Source organism: Coregonus lavaretus (genome assembly GCF_964263955.1).
Source record: "Coregonus lavaretus genome assembly, chromosome: 1".
NCBI classification, from domain to species: Eukaryota; Metazoa; Chordata; class Actinopteri; order Salmoniformes; family Salmonidae; genus Coregonus; species Coregonus lavaretus.
This window is the reverse complement of record NC_139988.1, coordinates 18,273,786-18,291,232: the sequence shown is the minus strand read 5'-3', so window position 1 is coordinate 18,291,232 and position 17,447 is coordinate 18,273,786. Positions and strand designations below refer to the sequence as shown.

The 17,447-nt window shown below is 43.2% G+C and overlaps 2 protein-coding genes across 3 annotated transcripts in view; one reads left to right on the top strand and one right to left on the bottom strand.

Annotated features, from left to right (window-relative positions):
* The window catches only part of LOC311123960 (ADP-ribose glycohydrolase MACROD2-like), a gene marked incomplete at its 3' end in the record, with an annotated part of 814,537 nt that overhangs the window by 631,155 nt on the left and 165,935 nt on the right, over nt 1–17,447 (bottom strand).
* LOC311132402 (leucine-rich repeat transmembrane protein FLRT3-like) lies at nt 206–16,874 on the top strand. 2 transcript variants are annotated; one of them, XM_084165680.1, is made up of 3 exons: nt 206–506; nt 9,567–10,508; nt 13,492–16,874. In XM_084165680.1, exon 3 carries the CDS (start codon nt 13,548–13,550, stop codon nt 15,513–15,515), a length of 1,968 nt encoding a protein of 655 aa, XP_084021806.1. In that variant the 5' UTR covers nt 206–506; nt 9,567–10,508; nt 13,492–13,547; the 3' UTR covers nt 15,516–16,874. The 2 variants fall into 2 exon arrangements, with proteins under 2 accessions (XP_084021806.1, XP_084021807.1); XM_084165681.1 differs by lacking the exon at nt 206–506 and having other exon boundaries at nt 9,515–10,508.

The following is a 17,447-nucleotide window of genomic DNA, read 5'->3' as shown; positions in this document are numbered from 1 at the left end:
TACGATAGGCTCAGAATGTCCAATCTCTTTCTTCTACTCCGCCTAGCGGCCTCACACAACACTACGCCCTGAACCACTCAGACAGAGAGAGAGAGAGAGGGGAAAGCGCGAGCGAGGCCCCTCCCCCAGATGACATCTATCTATCTAGCTCTATTGAAGCTCTGGAGGCTGATGTAAGTTCACACTTGTAGTGCGCTCTGCCCAAGCGATCTGTCCTGCCATTCCTGGGCTCTTTACCACATCCAGCAGACTTGAGTGTGTATGTGGTGTGTGTTTGAGGACCAATAAACACACACCAGACCAGTACTGCTGCTACAGCTTCAGACAGGCTACAGAACTGATACCAGAGCTATACTGTAGCATTCGGTTGGTGTTCAAGACTGGGCTTTTTGGATCTGAAGATATTCTCTATCCTCCGTGTTTTGGATTGGAATATATTCTATTTTACAGACTGCTTTTCTAGGGAGGATATTTATTTAGTATTTACTTCTTAGTTCATTCAGGAGGTAAGTGTATTATGTGTTGTGCTGAAGTTCTATTGCATTTCTCTTTTCCTGTATCCCCCCTTTTTCTAAAGAAGGAATTAAAAAAGTGAGTAGATTTGAAGGAATCTATTTCTGGTTATTTCAAATGAGGACAGCTGCATACATTTTCTATCATCAATAATTCTGCAGCTCTGGGTGTATGCCTTGTCACTAGACTATAGGTTTTCTTTCAGAATCAAATGTAAATGTAATCTCTTTTTGGGTTGATGGTGAGAGAGTATGAGGTGATTTACAACAAATAACAGAAACAAATTAATGCATGTGGTTTTACAGGCCATAATTCAACCACACAGCTCACAACAGCAAAATCAAGTTAGTTCTGAAAATAGTTGAGAATTATTCAGAATATAGAGCACTAGATAAAAAACACAAAAAAACATCGATTATTCCTTAATATTCTTAATTTTCTAGTCACTTTCCAATACACAAGGCTCCTTTGCTAGACGTGTGTCTCTTGCCAAATGCGTAGTTTCTCCGATGGGTAGACGAGACGTTCCAATAGAAACCAGCGGCTTGCAGCTCAATTTTACCTCTGGCGGCAATGCAGCCTTTTCCTCCGTGTCTGTCTGTCCCTCTCCCCGCATTGCAAGTAGTCCTACCAGCCACGAAGACGGAGTACCGCAATGACGCTCCGCTAGCTCGTTCATACGGCTGACTGACTAGACTGATCCGAATAAATACACTCTTTATCCAAACCCTCTCAACTCCTCAGCTGAGGGAAGCAACAGGGACCGCGGAGTTATCTTTCTATCCCTTATTGACTACGATATCTTTCAAATTCCAAACTGATAGCCTACTGAGGGATACAGAGGGCGCAGAGATAATGGAATGAATCGTGGAGATATAACTGCATAAAAGACAAATACTACACTGTAACATTTTACAGTGGTATATCTGGGAAGAATGAGCGGTCTAAGCATCTGCCACTCTTAGAAAAAAGGGTTCCAAAAGGGTTCTTCGGCTGTCCCCATAGGAGAACCCTTTGAAGAACCCTTTTTGGTTCCAGGTAGAACTCTTTTTGATTCCAGGTAGAACTCTTTTGGGTTTCATGTAGAACCCTCCGTGGAAAGGGTTCTAAATGGAACCAAAAAGGGTTCTTCAAAGGGTTATCCTATGGGGCCTGCCGAAGAACCATTTTAGGTTCTAGATAGCATCTTTTTTTCTAAGAGTGTAGCCTAGCAAGCTTCGGAGGAGCTGGAAGACACCCCAGTGAGTGTATGAAATTACGATGCTGATCGGGTAGAGAGGGAGAGCGGAGGTTTGTCACCGAGGGCAGCTTAAGCTGGTGGGAAAACTCCGCTAAATGCAGCTCTCACAACCGGTGGGAGTTTGTCTCCCTCTACTCTCCTCTCCCACCGCCACAACAAGCTCAGCGACATAGATCAACTCGCCTTTTTAATTTAGACATTTTTGGGAGGGAATTTTCCATGTGCGTTTTCACTACAAAGGGGTTAGAGGTAGCCCCGAAGCAAGCTGCGTTTCTATGTGTGGTGTATTCTTTCTGTGTGCGCAATAAACATACAGGCTCCTCTCCCTCTCCGCATGCCATAGCCACATACCCGGAGCGTGCTCACATTTTGCAGTGAATCTCTCTCTAGTCTACCAGCTTCCTAAAACAACGCACCGATTTCCACGCCAACCCTATGCAATTGAGTCAGTTATGTTCGTATAATACGCCATAACATAGATAGTGATAAGCTAGAGGAAACATCATAACCCGTTCATGCGCCAATCACTTATCTCTTAAGATAATGACCTATAGTCTTTATCCATAAGAGTACAGAAGCAGAAAAAGAAGCGCGGTTTGGTTCGATGATAACACCAGCATTATCTGATAGAGCCGATTATATATAATCGGTTTAACAGGTCTCCATAAAACAGATTCCCACACTAATGTTAAGCCTATGATCAACTTACTGTAGCTTGTCTATAGAGGATGCGTAGTCAGTGTGAATGAAAGTCCAGTCTTAATTGGCATTCTCTCTTTATCCTACCAATGATCAAAATAATGATACTGACTATTTATCTAATAATATCAAATAGGCCTATCTAATATTACCACAAGGTTACTGAACTGCGCATTAGGCCTACTAAATAATCAGGTTTTCTTACTTTTTAAAAAACTGCATTGTTGATTAAGGGCTTGTAAGTAAGCATTTCACGTTAAGGTCTACTGTATTCAGCGCATGTGACGAGTAAAATTTGATTTGATTTGTATTGCCTATTTATCTATGATCAAAAACCTAACATTCTTTGAAAAAAAAGTTGCTATCTAGAACCTAAAAGGGTTCTTCAGCTGTCTCCATAGGAGAACCCTTTGAATAACCCTTTTTGGTTCCAGGTATAACACTTTTGGTTCCAGTTAGAACCTTTCCACAGAGGGTTTTACATGGAACCCAAAAGGGTTCTACCTGGAACCAAAAAGGGTTCTCCTATGGGGACAACCGAAGAAACCCTTTTGGAACCCTTTTTTCTAAGAGTGTAGCATGAACACTGCTACTGGAAACAAAGGGTGTTTTGTTTCCTCTCCTGTGATCAAAGGTGTTGTTATAGGGACATACCTTATGTGTGTATTGAGGACTTGGTTATTTGCTAACATCTAGGGCAGCAAGCCACATGACGGTGTAGTAGGGCTATAGGCCTATGGGGGGATGAAATTAACTCAGCCATTGATCTTGGTGAAATGGTGTTTAAGGCCCAATCCACTATTCGTGACACAATTCACATTAGAAACAACAGGACATCAAAACGACATGTCTAGGCCTATAGTTTCAATATACAAACTGATTACACATATAAAAGGAAGTTCTTGAAAGGTAACTTTACTGTAATACCCAACGGATTAAAACAAAATGGTAGCTATAGGCCGATAACTGAAAAACAACGGACATCACAAGATAATGTCTGATTCCAATAGGCTACACCAGAGCATTCTATTTAGCAATACACTGCTCCGGGCTACACTAATGAAAGCAAGTCTTAATCACTGATAAAACAAAACAAAATGGCTACTAGCTTTTGACAAATAGCCTGGTCTGTTTACATCAGTCTGTCAGTCAGGCAGGGTAGGGGGACAGAGCTACCCTATTGTTCTGCTGTGTGGACCGCCCTAGGGCATAGTCACTGGTCAATTGGATTTCACAGGGAAGAATCTCTTTAACTGGATTAGATCAGTCTAGTAGGCTAACCAGGTCACTACAGACATGTGTTTATCTAGACAAAGGACGGAGAATAATATGATAACATCTTTTGTTGCCTTCTTAACTTTTACTTTTTAAACTAAGTAATGATTAGAAATAGATAGTCCCTTTACATCACATTCAACCACATACATGTCTCATCTACTAGACAAAGATATGACAATAGCCAAAAAATAAAACTGTTTATATTTTTTGCTTTAACTTTTTATTTTGACTAAACTGAGGCGGTAATTTTTAGAATTAGATAGGCCCTTTACAGTATTTCTAAATCCAATCAATTATTCTCTACATTTGTAATCGTATTCTCAACATTTAGGCCTAATTCAATTCTATCCATCATTAATGAAACAATAAGGCTATTTTTAATCACCAATTCCAATCCCACCAGAATGAAATCACTAATTATACTGAGAGATAAAGAGAATGTAGTGAAGAGAAATGTAAAAGGCAAGAAAGAAAATGAGCTTTTCTCACAAAGCACCCCAATTCCATTCATTTGCTTGAGTCAAATATGTGAGAGTTAACATGGAATGTAGGCTAAAGGGCCTACAGTATGCCTGCTGTCCTTTAGAACAGTAGTAACCCCCATACCTTGACAGGGGTTCTGTTAGCCGATTACAACCTAGACAGCCAAGCACCAGTCCATAGATAGTGTGTGTTGGTGTGTGTCTGCCTCACACACACACACACACACACACACACAAGGCTGGTTCCTAAATCTTGCAGTGCCTACCACCCCCGTGTGGTAAAAAGCATGCAGCTGCTGCAGCAACAGAACAATCTGTCCTTCCTTTCAGAGCGTTACAATGGAGAGACCCCCGTCTACCACAGACCTCTCTCTCGCGCTCTCTCTGTCCCTCTCTCTATCTCACTCTCTCTTCTATAGACCACCCTTCATCCCCAGACCCCTATCCCCTCTCTCTCTTTCCTCTATAGCCCCAAATGGTCTGGTAACAGCGTCGTTGTTCATCCCATCTAACAGATAACAACAGAAAGGAGGTTACGCACCAAACCTAAATCCCTGAAACTATGATAGATTCTCTTTCTGAAACACGGCCTGCCTGTCTGTGTCCCTGTCCCTCACTGTGAATTCAGATGCATTCATGAATGTTCTTTTGTGTCTATGCACCCCAGTAGCTTCACAGTAGGCCCTATGCGGCCCTCCTCACTCACACTCTCTCGCTTTCTCTTTCTCTAACAATTACTTAGAATAGTGACAAATGGAGACAGTTGGCAAAGGTGCCTGGGGGTACAGTAAAATAATCTATTATTTATCCTAAAGAATAACAAATATTTTCCTCTGAAATCAAAGCCAGAAGCGGAAGGGAAACAAAATAAAAACACTAACTGACAGCAAGGGGAAACATCAATAGAAGGTATAACCTACAGGCTACATTCTAAAACAAATGAAACTGGGAATTCTAATTCTAAATTATATGGTTGTTGTATTTCCTTTTGCCTAAAATGGATATCTATCTTCCAAGATGTTAAATGCAAGACTCAGCCTCACTTCTAAGCTTACAAGTTGATGACCAACCAACAGTATTTCCATTGTATGCTATGTATGTAGTTGCAATCTATCTATAACTATGTTGTGATCTAAAATAAATAAATTACAACACGTACAAATACAGCATTGATTTCCCTATGGAGAACTATACAGTGATTTAAATTCATTCCAAAACTCATGAATATTTAACCACAGAAACTTTGGTAATTTTAACTGTTTCCTCTAATAATTTAGTCCATGTAATTTTATCACTTACTTTGTAAAGAAACTAAAAATACATTTTAATCTAAAATACTTCTTCACAGCCATGAAATTATTTCCAAAATGCTTCAGTTTTCTCAAATCTCTTTATTTCTCTCTGGGATCTGTGTCCAGAGGGCATAAAGTCTTAGGCCCTTGGCTGTGTCTCAAATGGCACTACAGATGTAGGATCTTAATTTGAGCCAGTTTGCTACAGCAGAAAAATATAGGAAATGTGAATTATTATGTGGATTATAATTAATGGAAATTTTTGTAGGGGTAGATACATTTTTTGCAAGGGAAAATTAAATCTGAAATTTCAAAGTGGAAATTACAAACTTCCGAAGCCTTTTTAAACCTAAAATACACTACCAGGGTGATCAAATTAAGATCCTACATCTGTATATTCCAAATATGGTGCACAAATTTTGACCAGGGGTCATAGGGCTCTAGTGCACTATATAGGGAATGGGTTACCATTTGGGATGCAGGACTTCTAGACTTAAAGTGCACTTAGGTGTGTTGATCTCTCTTGCTGTGGCTATAATCTATCACTGTCCTGTGGTGTTGTGTCAGTCTCTCATGTTCTCTTTCCCTCCGCTAGCTGAAAGTGTGTGTGTGTGTGTCGACACACAATCATACTAATTTTGCTAGTCCACATTCAGTGGAGCGGAAGCCGGTTATGGAGGTTTAGAAAAATCTCCTGCCGTCTACAGGAGGAGCTTATTAGGACAATAGGGAGAGACATCCATCACCCAAAACCCCTGCACCCTTTTCCACCTCACATCGCTGTTAAAAACATTGGTGTGTGTGTTGGGGCAGAAGGGGATGTGTGTGTGTGTGTGTGTGTTGGGGAAGAAGGGGATGTGTGTGTGTGTGTTGGGGAAGAAGGGGATGTGTGTGTGTGTGTGTGTTGGGGAAGAAGGGGATGTGTGTGTGTGTGTGTGTGTGTGTTGGGGAAGAAGGGGATGTGTGTGTGTGTGTTGGGGAAGAAGGGGATGTGTGTGTGTGTTGGGGAAGAAGGGGATATGTGTGTGTGTGTGTGTGTTGGGGAAGAAGGGGATGTGTATGTGTGTGTGTTGGGGAAGAAGGGGATGTGTGTGTGTGTGTGTGTGTGTGTGTTGGGGAAGAAGGGGATGTGTGTGTGTGTGTGTGTGTGTTGGGGATGTGTGTGTGTGTGTGTGTGTTGGGGAAGAAGGGGATGTGTGTGTGTGTGTTGGGGAAGAAGGGGATGTGTGTGTGTGTGTTGGGGAAGAAGGGGATATGTGTGTGTGTGTGTGTGTCTATAGATCAAAACAAACTATACAGTATAAAAACAAAGCTCTACAAAATGAATGAATTAAAATATGAGAACACCATTAAAACGATTGACCAAACCATTTTAACATCTAATCCAAATCCACTCAGTGGACATCTCCCAGAGTAGAGGGCCCTCATGCTTGTCTTGTAATGAACAATAGAATGAAGCCACTCCGGTGAGAAACCCGATAAGTGTGGCAAAAGGCAGCCAAGAAGCAAACCAGCCAACCAGGCCAGGGACTCAAGCTGTCTGCACTAACCGTGAAGGATAGCCCCTACTTGGTTCAGAGAGGAACACTACCCGACAGCACACCACAAAAAAAGTCTCCCACCTCAGGACCCTCCCTGCCACAATAATATTAAACGGACCACACCACCAAAACAAACACCACCTCCCTACCTCAGCCAGAACTCTAACCTATTCCCAAAACTCTCACAATAATAGCAACTCTTTTTTTAAAAGGGACTCTAGGTTCAGTGCATCATGCAAAATAAATGTTGGGTCTTTCCCCTGTGCACATGGACTTGCGTCAGTCTTACATTAGTAACAAGTCACCAGTTCCTTTCACTGTGGGCTGGACACTGAGTCAGAGGCAGTCATCATGTTAGGGTGAGACTGGGTGACAAGCCAGGAAGGCTGCTCCATGATATTAATCAGCATACGTATTCAAATAAAGTAAAATAACTTGTCTCCGTCTCTCTCTGTGAGAGAAACACATCATTACAACACATAATGACATTTGAAATGTCTTTATTATTTTGGAACTTTTGTGAGTGTAATGTTTACTGTTAATTTTTTATGGTTTATTTCACTTTTGTTTATTATCTATTTCACTTGCTTTGGCAATGTAAACATATGTTTCCCATGCAAATAAAGCCCTTTACATTGAATTGAAATTGAAATTGAATTAAGAGAGAGAGTGGTGTGTCAGTGTGTGTGTGTGTGTGTCTGTGTGGTTTGGTTATTCTGTGTCCCCATGTGGGAAATGTCCCCACGAGCGAGAATTTTCCTTGTTTTATTATCCTTGTGGGGACGTTGGGGGATTTTTGGTCCCCACAAGGATAATAAAACCAGGAAAATTCTCGCTCGTGGGGACATTTCCCACATCCCCATGAGGACAAAGGCTATTTTAAGCTTAGGGGTTAGGTTAAGGGTTACAATTAGGGTTAGGGTTCGGGGTTAGGAGTTATGTTTTGGGTTAGGGTAAGGGTTAGGTTTAGGGTTAGGGAAAATAGGATTTTGAATTTTAGGTCACCACGAGGATAGAAGAACAAAACGAGAGAGAGAGAGAGAGAGAGAGAGAGAGAGAGAGAGAGAGAGAGAGAGAGAGAGAGAGAGAGAGAGAGAGAGATGGAGAGAGAGAGTGTCTGTGAGGGAGGGATGGAGGGAGGGGGGGGGGGGGGTGAAGGTAAGGGCGTAGGGTATTGGTGGGACACAGGTGGGGTGGCTGGCCCAGTTGTATTCATGAGCATTTCAAAAAAGCTTAATCTCACATGTACATTTCTGAGCAGCGTGAACAGAAGAGGGAGTTTCATTTCACTCAGGAGCGAGAGAGGCCGCCTTAGGGGCGTGTTGCCCTGGTCATAGCTTCAGTCTAGAAAGGACCGCTTCTCTTTTCTGAGAACAGAGCAGATTGCATTCTTTAATCTTAGTCAGAAACTCAGAGGCCAGGTGTGTGTCCCAAATGGCACCCTATTCCCTACATAGTGCACTACTTTTTGAAAAAGTAGTGCACTATATAGGGAATAGGGTGTCGTTTATGAAGCAGAATGAAGCATCAGCCCTGGTTGAAAAACGAGGCAAGTGAACTGAGCAAGACAGGAGGGAACAAGAGGGAAACATCCCACTGGCTTTGTATCAGGGGTCTAGATCACTGACGCTTTTCGTATGCAAAGAAAAGATGGGGGGTTTGGGGGTGCTGGGGTGGAGGGGCTGATATTAGGGCTGTGGGGGGGCGTAAAGGGCAACGCACACAATCACAGTTGAGTAAGCTGCTAGGGGGGAGAAAATGTTATAATTTTTTAAAATACAAATCCACAGTGAACACAGCGGTTAATCTGGGTCTCACCAACTATGTCCACTATCAAAGAGAAGCAGCACAGGCTTTTCTCCCAGGCTAATTCAGGCAAAGCAAAATAAATCCCCCTGATATACAGATACATTTAATAAGCTTTAGGGGCTCTGTCTCAGTCTCAACTCCCATAAGCAAACCCATCTCATCCCGGCTAGTGTTCATACCATTAAAACACTGGCTGGAATTAAACCTGCAGAGTGATAGATCAAACATGTGTGTGCTATTGATAGATACTATATTCCTCAAGATTGAGCCTATACAGAGATTTAAAATAGAATAAATAGCATCTTCACAACCTCTTCTCTGTTAAGATATTTCTGAATCCGCCTTTCATTGATTCTGAATTTCCCTACAGCATTGTCCTCTATAATTACAAAAAGAGATGCATTGTTGAGCGAGAAGGGAGGAAGAAGGAGTTCAACAGACAGAGGTAGACTTAATGGCACCATGCTGCGTGTCTCTTTGGATTTAGGTCAGCCAGCAAGCCATATGACATCCATTAACCTCGAAAGTTGCGTCTCAAATGGCCCCCTATTCCCTATAAAGTGCATTACTTTTGACCAGGGACGTTTCCCAATGATTTCCCTTCACTCCTCCATACTTACAGACACTGTATGTCTGACAGATAATACATTGATTGCTAATTGCCTATGGATTTTAAATAACGTTGATCTCTGTCTCTTTGGCTGTTTTTCAGAGAACCAACCAACGCGGAATAGTGTGGGTACAGGAATAGAAGCAGGACACAGCATGGTCCAGAGAGTAGGTGTATGACCGTAAGGGAACAAGCTACTAGGAGCCTGGGCCTGGGAGGAGAGATCCTACCATTGTCCTGTCGTCCACGGGTCTCCTGAGGAGTACGTACCACTCTGTTACTGGGGTATCTAGAACTTCCCCAGCCTTGGATTCATGTACCACAGGCTCACAGAGGGAAAACGGCATTGTGGGTTTGCTGCAGGGCTGGAGTACATAAGTGATACAGCCCTGGAGTGAGTCTTTGGAAGCAGGGTTGGTGTTGGCATTGCTCAGTCCAGCTTTGGTTCTTCTTTTCTTTTCTATGGCGAGCCTGCTGGAATTACCCTCCCTTTCCTGAGAGGACCTAACCTCGGCTGCAGTTTCAAGTCTCTTCCCTAAGAGGAGGGGGCCTCTATGTAACACTAAGATATCTCATTTGAGGTTATTGGAGTTGCTGAGCTAAGTTGGACGATACAAGGGCTCTACCACTACTACTACAACCATTGGGACTTTCCTTTTTAATATTACCACCCAAAATATTGTGCTTTTGAGAGGAGAAAGACTGCAGCTTTGTCTTTGAGTTTGAGTGGAGATGCTTTTTTTACTGGCTTATCTTCCATGGCAAAACCTTTGATGGCCTGAGAGGCCTGAGCAGGCTGACAACACAAGAGGAGGGTCAGCGAACAAACACGGATCAGTTTAGTTCAAACACACTGACCCGGGTCACAATATAACCAAGGCTACAACCAAAGACCTTCTCTCTCGTACTACGCTAATACACTTTTCCTTTCTGAAAGGGATTCATAGGAAAGATTTCAACATACATCTTCATCTTCATCTGCTGGATCGGGAAAGGATTCTTGGGTGGCTGCAGAAGGATTATTTACGGATCCTTTTAAATCAGGTATGACAGCTATGATTGGATGTTGGCTGTGGCTTCTTTACGCCTCACTGACCAAACCAAGGTTTCTAATAATGGTGTGTGTGTGTGTGTTTGTGTGTGTGTGTGTGTGTGTGTGTGTGTGTTTGTGTTTTCTAATGAGACGTGGTGGAAGGAGAGGTCAGTACATGAATGCTTAATTAAAGTAATAAATCAGTACTTGTCTAATTAAAAGGGAAACCACACTTCACTGGTCATAGTACAGTGAGGGAAAAAAGTATTTGATCCCCTGCTGATTTTGTACGTTTGCCCACTGACAAAGACATGATCAGTCTATAATTTTTATGGTAGGTTTATTTGAACAGTGAGAGACAGAATAACAAAAAAAAATCCAGAAAAACACATGTCAAAAATGTTATTAATTGATTTGCATTTTAATGAGGGAAATAAGTATTTGACCCCTCTGCAAAACATGACTTAGTACTTGGTGTCAAAACCCTTGTTGGAAATCACAGAGGTCAGACGTTTCTTGTAGTTGGCCACCAGGTTTGCACTCATCTCAGGAGGGATTTTGTCCCACTCCTCTTTGCAGATCTTCTCCAAGTCATTAAGGTTTCGAGGCTGACGTTTGGCAACTCGAACCTTCAGCTCCCTCCACATATTGTATATGGGATTAAGGTCTGGAGACTGGCTAGGCCACTCCAGGACCTTAATGTGCTTCTTCTTGAACCACTCCTTTGTTGCCTTGGCCGTGTGTTTTGGGTCATTGTCATGCTGGAGTACCCATCCACGACCCATTTTCAATGCCCTGGCTGAGGGAAGGAGGTTCTCACCCAAGATTTGACGGTACATGGCCCCGTCCATCGTCCCTTTGATGCGGTGAAGTTGTCCTGTCCCCTTAGCAGAAAAACACCCCCAAAGCATAATGTTTCCACCTCCATGTTTGACGGTGGGGATGGTGTTCTTGGGGTCATAGGCAGCATTCCTCCTCCTCCAAACACGGCGAGTTGAGTTGATGCCAAAGAGCTCGATTTTGGTCTCATCTGACCAAAACACTTTCACCCAGTTCTCCTCTGAATCATTCAGATGTTCATTGGCAAACTTCAGAAGGGCATGTATATGTGCTTCTTGAGCAGGGGGACCTTGCGGGCGCTGCAGGATTTCAGTCCTTATAATATAATAATAATAATATGCCATTTAGCAGACGCTTTTATCCAAAGCGACTTACAGTCATGCGTGCATACATTTTTTGTGTATGGGTGGTCCCGGGGATCGAACCCACTACCTTGGCGTTACAAGCGCCGTGCTCTACCAGCTGAGCTACGGCGTAGTGTGTTACCAATTGTTTTCTTGGTGACTATGGTCCCAGCTGCCTTGAGATCATTGACAAGATCCTCCCGTGTAGTTCTGGGCTGATTCCTCACCGTTCTCATGATCTTTGCAACTCCACGAGGTGAGATCTTGCATGGAGCCCCAGGCCGAGGGAGATTGACAGTTCTTTTGTGTTTCTTCCATTTGCGAATAATCGCACCAACTGTTGTCACCTTCTCACCAAGCTGCTTGGCGATGGTCTTGTAGCCCATTCCAGCCTTGTGTAGGTCTACAATCTTGTCCCTGACATCCTTGGAGAGCACTTTGGTCTTGGCCATGGTGGAGAGTTTGGAATCTGATTGATTGATTGCTTCTGTGGACAGGTTTCTTTTATACAGGTAACAAGCTGAGATTAGGAGCACTCCCTTTAAGATTGTGCTCCTAATCTCAGCTCGTTACCTGTATAAAAGACACCTGGGAGCCAGAAATCTTTCTGATTGAGAGGGGGTCAAATACTTATTTCCCTCATTAAAATGCAAATCAATTTATAACATTGTATAAACTAAAGGAGAAAGACAGACAAGCAGTTTGCACCTACTGTTTTGCCATATTGATTTGAGGTCATGAACTCTTGTTGTTGCAGTGCTAGTTAAGAAATAGTTTGTTGTTTCCATGGTGTTTGTGGCTGTATATAGAGGAACAGCACGTGACAGCTTTTACTTACAGATATACTGCTGTGCTAAAAGGTAACTTAAATATGATTATTCATGCACTATTAACTGCTCTAAATCAGCTACTGCTACCAGTCAGAGCCAATCACTGAACAGTTCAGCCATGTAGTGAGTGAATGGATGACTGATGAGTGCAGCTCAGTTCGGTTTACACCGTTCCACATATGGTATTGAGTCTGCAAAGCACTGCCACTGCTACCTAGGAATCTGACCAACAATGCAAAGAATCTCCCTCAGAAGACTGAAATTGTTATTAGTTGAGGAATATTTTCTCCTTTAGTTTCAGTAAATAGAAATGTTTCTACCACACCTTGTGAGCTCTAGGCCAGATTAATGTAAGAATGTGAATGTAGGAGAGAGAGAGAGAAAGAGAGAGACGTTTTCACAACAGTTCATTAACAAGGCCTGACTTTGTTCACACACACAACCCCCCCCCCCCCCCCCCCACACCCCCCACACACACTAGCAGTGATGAAAGGCAGCCTTGAGAAAGATACAGAAACGTGTAAAACAGCCAAGGCCAAGCTATTACCTTTTACAAGCTAAAGCCCAAGCACAGGGATCGAATTCAGCAGAGAGCCCAGATGTTAAAGGATTTTCTTATATACAAAAAAGAAATGAGGAAAAGGGAAAAACATTGTAAACTTATGAAGTTTCTAAAGTCTTATGGGAATGTATGTGCTATATGTGTTCCCTGAAAACAGCCCTTTGCACTCAAAGTAGTTTTAGCCTCGCTAGTTGCTTTAATTTGTTTTCTGTGATTGGCAAATCGTAATAGTAACAATTTATATCAATTGAATAGTCTGCATAGGGCCTACAAACCGTATCTAATATTGCAGAGCGTTTATTGCGGAAAGAGCTTGAGGCAGCACAATTCAAGCAAACAGCAATTATTAGAAACAAGGATGTTGGCTTCCCTTTAAAGGCCTTGTGCATTAACTTTACCCTTCTGTCTCCTCCCCAAGGGTTCCTGCGTGATCACACTGCCAGACTACACCAGACGCCACAACCTCGAAACAAGATGACCGCCCAATGCAAGAACTTCCTCCTCTTCCTGACCAGAGTAGGACTACTCTTGGGTCTGGCTAACCCACTGGTGACCTCCGCCTCCTGCCCCTCGGCCTGCCGGTGTGATGGGACCTTCATCTACTGTAATGATCGAGGCCTCACCTCTATTCCTACCGGCATTCCGCTGGATGCTACTGTACTCTTCCTCCAAAACAACAGGATCAAGAGCGCCGGCATCCCCACCGATCTGAAGAGGCTAAGCAATGTTGAGAAGATCTATCTGTACTGTAATAATCTGGACGAGTTCCCCCAAAACCTGCCGATAGGAGTCAAAGAGCTGCATCTACAGGAGAATAATATTCGGATGATTACGCATGCGTCGCTGGGTCAGATCCCACTGATCGAGGAGCTACACCTGGATGATAACTCCGTCTCGGCGGTTAGCATCGAGGACGGAGCGTTCAGGGACAGCAACCACCTGAGACTACTCTTTCTGTCCAGGAACCATCTGAGCACCATCCCGTCCGGCCTTCCGCAGACCATCGAGGAGCTGCGCTTCGACGACAACCGCATCTCGTCGATATCGGAGGCGTCCCTCCAGGACCTGATCAACCTAAAGAGACTCGTCCTGGACGGGAACCTGCTCAACAACCGTGGCATCGGCGAGATGGCCTTCATCAACCTGATTAATCTCACCGAGCTGTCCCTGGTGAGAAACACCTTGACGTCTCCGCCGGCTAACTTACCGGGAACCAGTCTTGAGAAACTGCAGCTCCAAGACAACCACATCAACCGAGTACCGGCCGGGGCTTTTGCTTTCCTCAGGCAGCTGTATCGACTGGATCTATCGGGCAACAACCTGAGCAGTCTACCTCAGGGAGTGTTCGAAGACCTGGATAACCTCACGCAGCTCCTGCTCCGTAACAACCCATGGCAGTGTACTTGCCGGATGAAGTGGGTGAGAGACTGGTTAAGGTCGCTGCCGACAAAGGTCAACGTTCGAGGGTTTATGTGCCAGGGGCCAGACAAGGTGAAAGGCATGGCTATTAAGGATCTGTCTACTGACTTGTTTGACTGTGGAGGCTCTGACTTGGGCAGGGGCCAGGGGGGCCCTACCTTCGAGACCAGCACTGTCTCTAACACCTTACCCCACTCACATCCACAATGGCCCTCCTTTGTGACTAAAAGACCAGTGGTGAAAATGCCTGAACTGAGTAAAAACCACCGCAGTACTACGACACCATCAGGTAGAAAGATCATCAGGATCAGTGTGAAGTCAAGCAGTGCAGAGACAGTGCACATCTCCTGGAGGGTTTCCGTACCCATGACTGCCCTAAGGCTCAGCTGGTTAAAACTGGGCCACAACCCTTCGTTCGGTTCCATCACGGAGACCATCGTACAGGGGGAGAGGACGGAGTACCTCCTAACAGCTCTAGAACCGGAATCCTCATACAGGATATGCATGGTTCCCATGGAGACTAGCAACATTTACCTGTCAGACGAGACGCCAGTTTGCATAGAGACAGAAACCAGTTCTCTGAAGGCCTACAACCCCACCACGACACTGAACCGCGAGCAGGAAAAGGAGCCTTACAACAATTCCAGTCTGCCTTTAGCCGCGATCATCGGAGGGGCCGTGGCTCTGTTGGCAATGATAATGCTGGCGCTCGTGTGCTGGTACGTGCACAGGAAGGGTTCGCTGTTTTCCAGGAATTGCACCTACAACAAGGGCCGACGGAGGAAGGACGATTACGCAGAGGCGGGGACGAAGAAGGATAACTCAATCTTGGAGATACGAGAGGCCTCTTTTCAGATGATCCCTATACACCCCGTGCCCGTGTCCAAAGAGGAGTTTGTGATACATACGATTTTCCCTCCGAATGGATTGAGTCTGTACAAAAGCCCGCACAGCGAGACCAGTATTAGCAACAGGAGCTACAGAGACAGTGGAATACCTGATTCAGACCACTCCCATTCATGATATTGATAACGCAGGACATTTCATTATAAATGAGTGCGTTCGTTGATGACTTGAAACTAAGTGGCTATAAGACTTTGTTATAAAACACTGGATCTAAAAGACTGAGTGGGAAAGCAATGTTCTTCTGTACATTTGCCCATATAATTTATATTTAAGGACATTTTATGACGAAGAGGAGAACAAACGTGGTTCACATTGCAGATAGTAGTCCCATCACTGAGCCACAGGTCAGTGTATGTTGTAATTAAAACTGCAATTCTATATTTTAGGGGTTTGTAGTAATTTGTACTGTATTTCCTTTGGCTTAAGGTTACCTAACAACCAACTATAAAAAACAAACTCTGTTCTACTGAGATATGATGACTTGTCAACTGTGAAAGTGGGGGTTTTCATTGCTGTGTTGAACAATCAGACTTGTAGAATAAAGCACAGGTCATTCCTTTGACCCTCGTTTTGTGGCTGTTCGGTAAAAAACAAAAAGGCAAAAAATATGATGATTAAAACCAGAGCGAAGCAGCGAGACAGCAGGCGTGTTGCCTTCTTTCTCTGACGAGAGACAAGCAGAGAGTAGTCACCTACATGTACCTAACCAGAGAGACCCAGAGGGGTGTATCTCTTGAAACATGGACTAGATATGGAGGTGTCACGCTTTACATCTTTGCTTTGTTCAGTGTGGGGATTCATTTTGTTTATCTGTTTGGAAAAAACAGAAACAGAGACAGCACAGATAGAACAGGTGTGTGTGTGTGTGTGTGTGTGTATGAGTGTCAGTAAGTCCTGTTGGCAACAGCACAGGGCATATGAAGCACACAGACCTTTAGGGGAGGAGAGGAGACCCTCTCCTAAGACATTAACCCAGGCTGACAACCCCCCAATATCTCTATCTGGCTAAACTACAATGGATGCCATTCTCCAGTACCTTGTACCATACGTCATCCAAACGTTGCCCTCAAACATAGCCTAGATATAAACACGGCAAGAAAAAAGGACATAGAGAAAAATTGCTTTCTTTTGAATACAAACTGAGCGTCACCAATTTCCTTGTTTATGATTATAATTATGATTTTGTATTTTTTCCAGATTGAAGACACTACTACTTCTATGTTAACGCAATTTCAAAGTTAATTGTTCTTTACAAAGTTGCTCAGGGATTCTTAAAAGTCGGAACTATTGTCCCATCTTTCAAGAATCCCTGAACTGAAAACCAAAGTGCATTAAATGCTCTTTGGCCAGTCTTGTATGTGCCTTGATCCAATGCTTATTGTATTTAGCTTTTTAAGAAATCAGTGACTTCTTTTCATACACACTTGAATATGAGAAAATATTGGTCATATTGCAGAATAAAAGTGGATAAAAATACCAAGACTGGTCTCTCTTACCTGAAACACTAACAAGACATGTCAAAATCACAATTTGGACCCCATTCTCAGTCTGCATATGAAAAACATTGCAATGCACTCATGTGCTTGACACTTTTGCAAATATGAAACGTCTTGTCTATATGCAGATGTCCTCTTTTACTTTGATCACTCTGTTGTCCTGCGCAGCAGGAAATGCAAATTGTAGTATATTCAAGGTTTAAAAAGGATTCTAAAGTTTGTAATTTCGATTTTAAAGGGTTAGCCTTCATTTATCCTAACAAAAAATATATCAACCCCTACAAAAATGTCCATTAATTATTTCCATATAATAATTCACATTTCCTGTTGTTGCTGGATTATTTTCCTGCTGTCAGAAACTGCTCAAATTAAGACCCTACATCTGTACGAGCAAAGTATACACTCAAACAGAATACATTCTGGTCAATAATAACCACACTGGTTAACTAATAGTGAAACAACAACAGAAGTCCAGGAAGGGAGAGAACATCCTTTGAATGACATCATCCATATACAGACTTCCTAAAAAAGTTTTGGAGGGAAAACGGCAGAT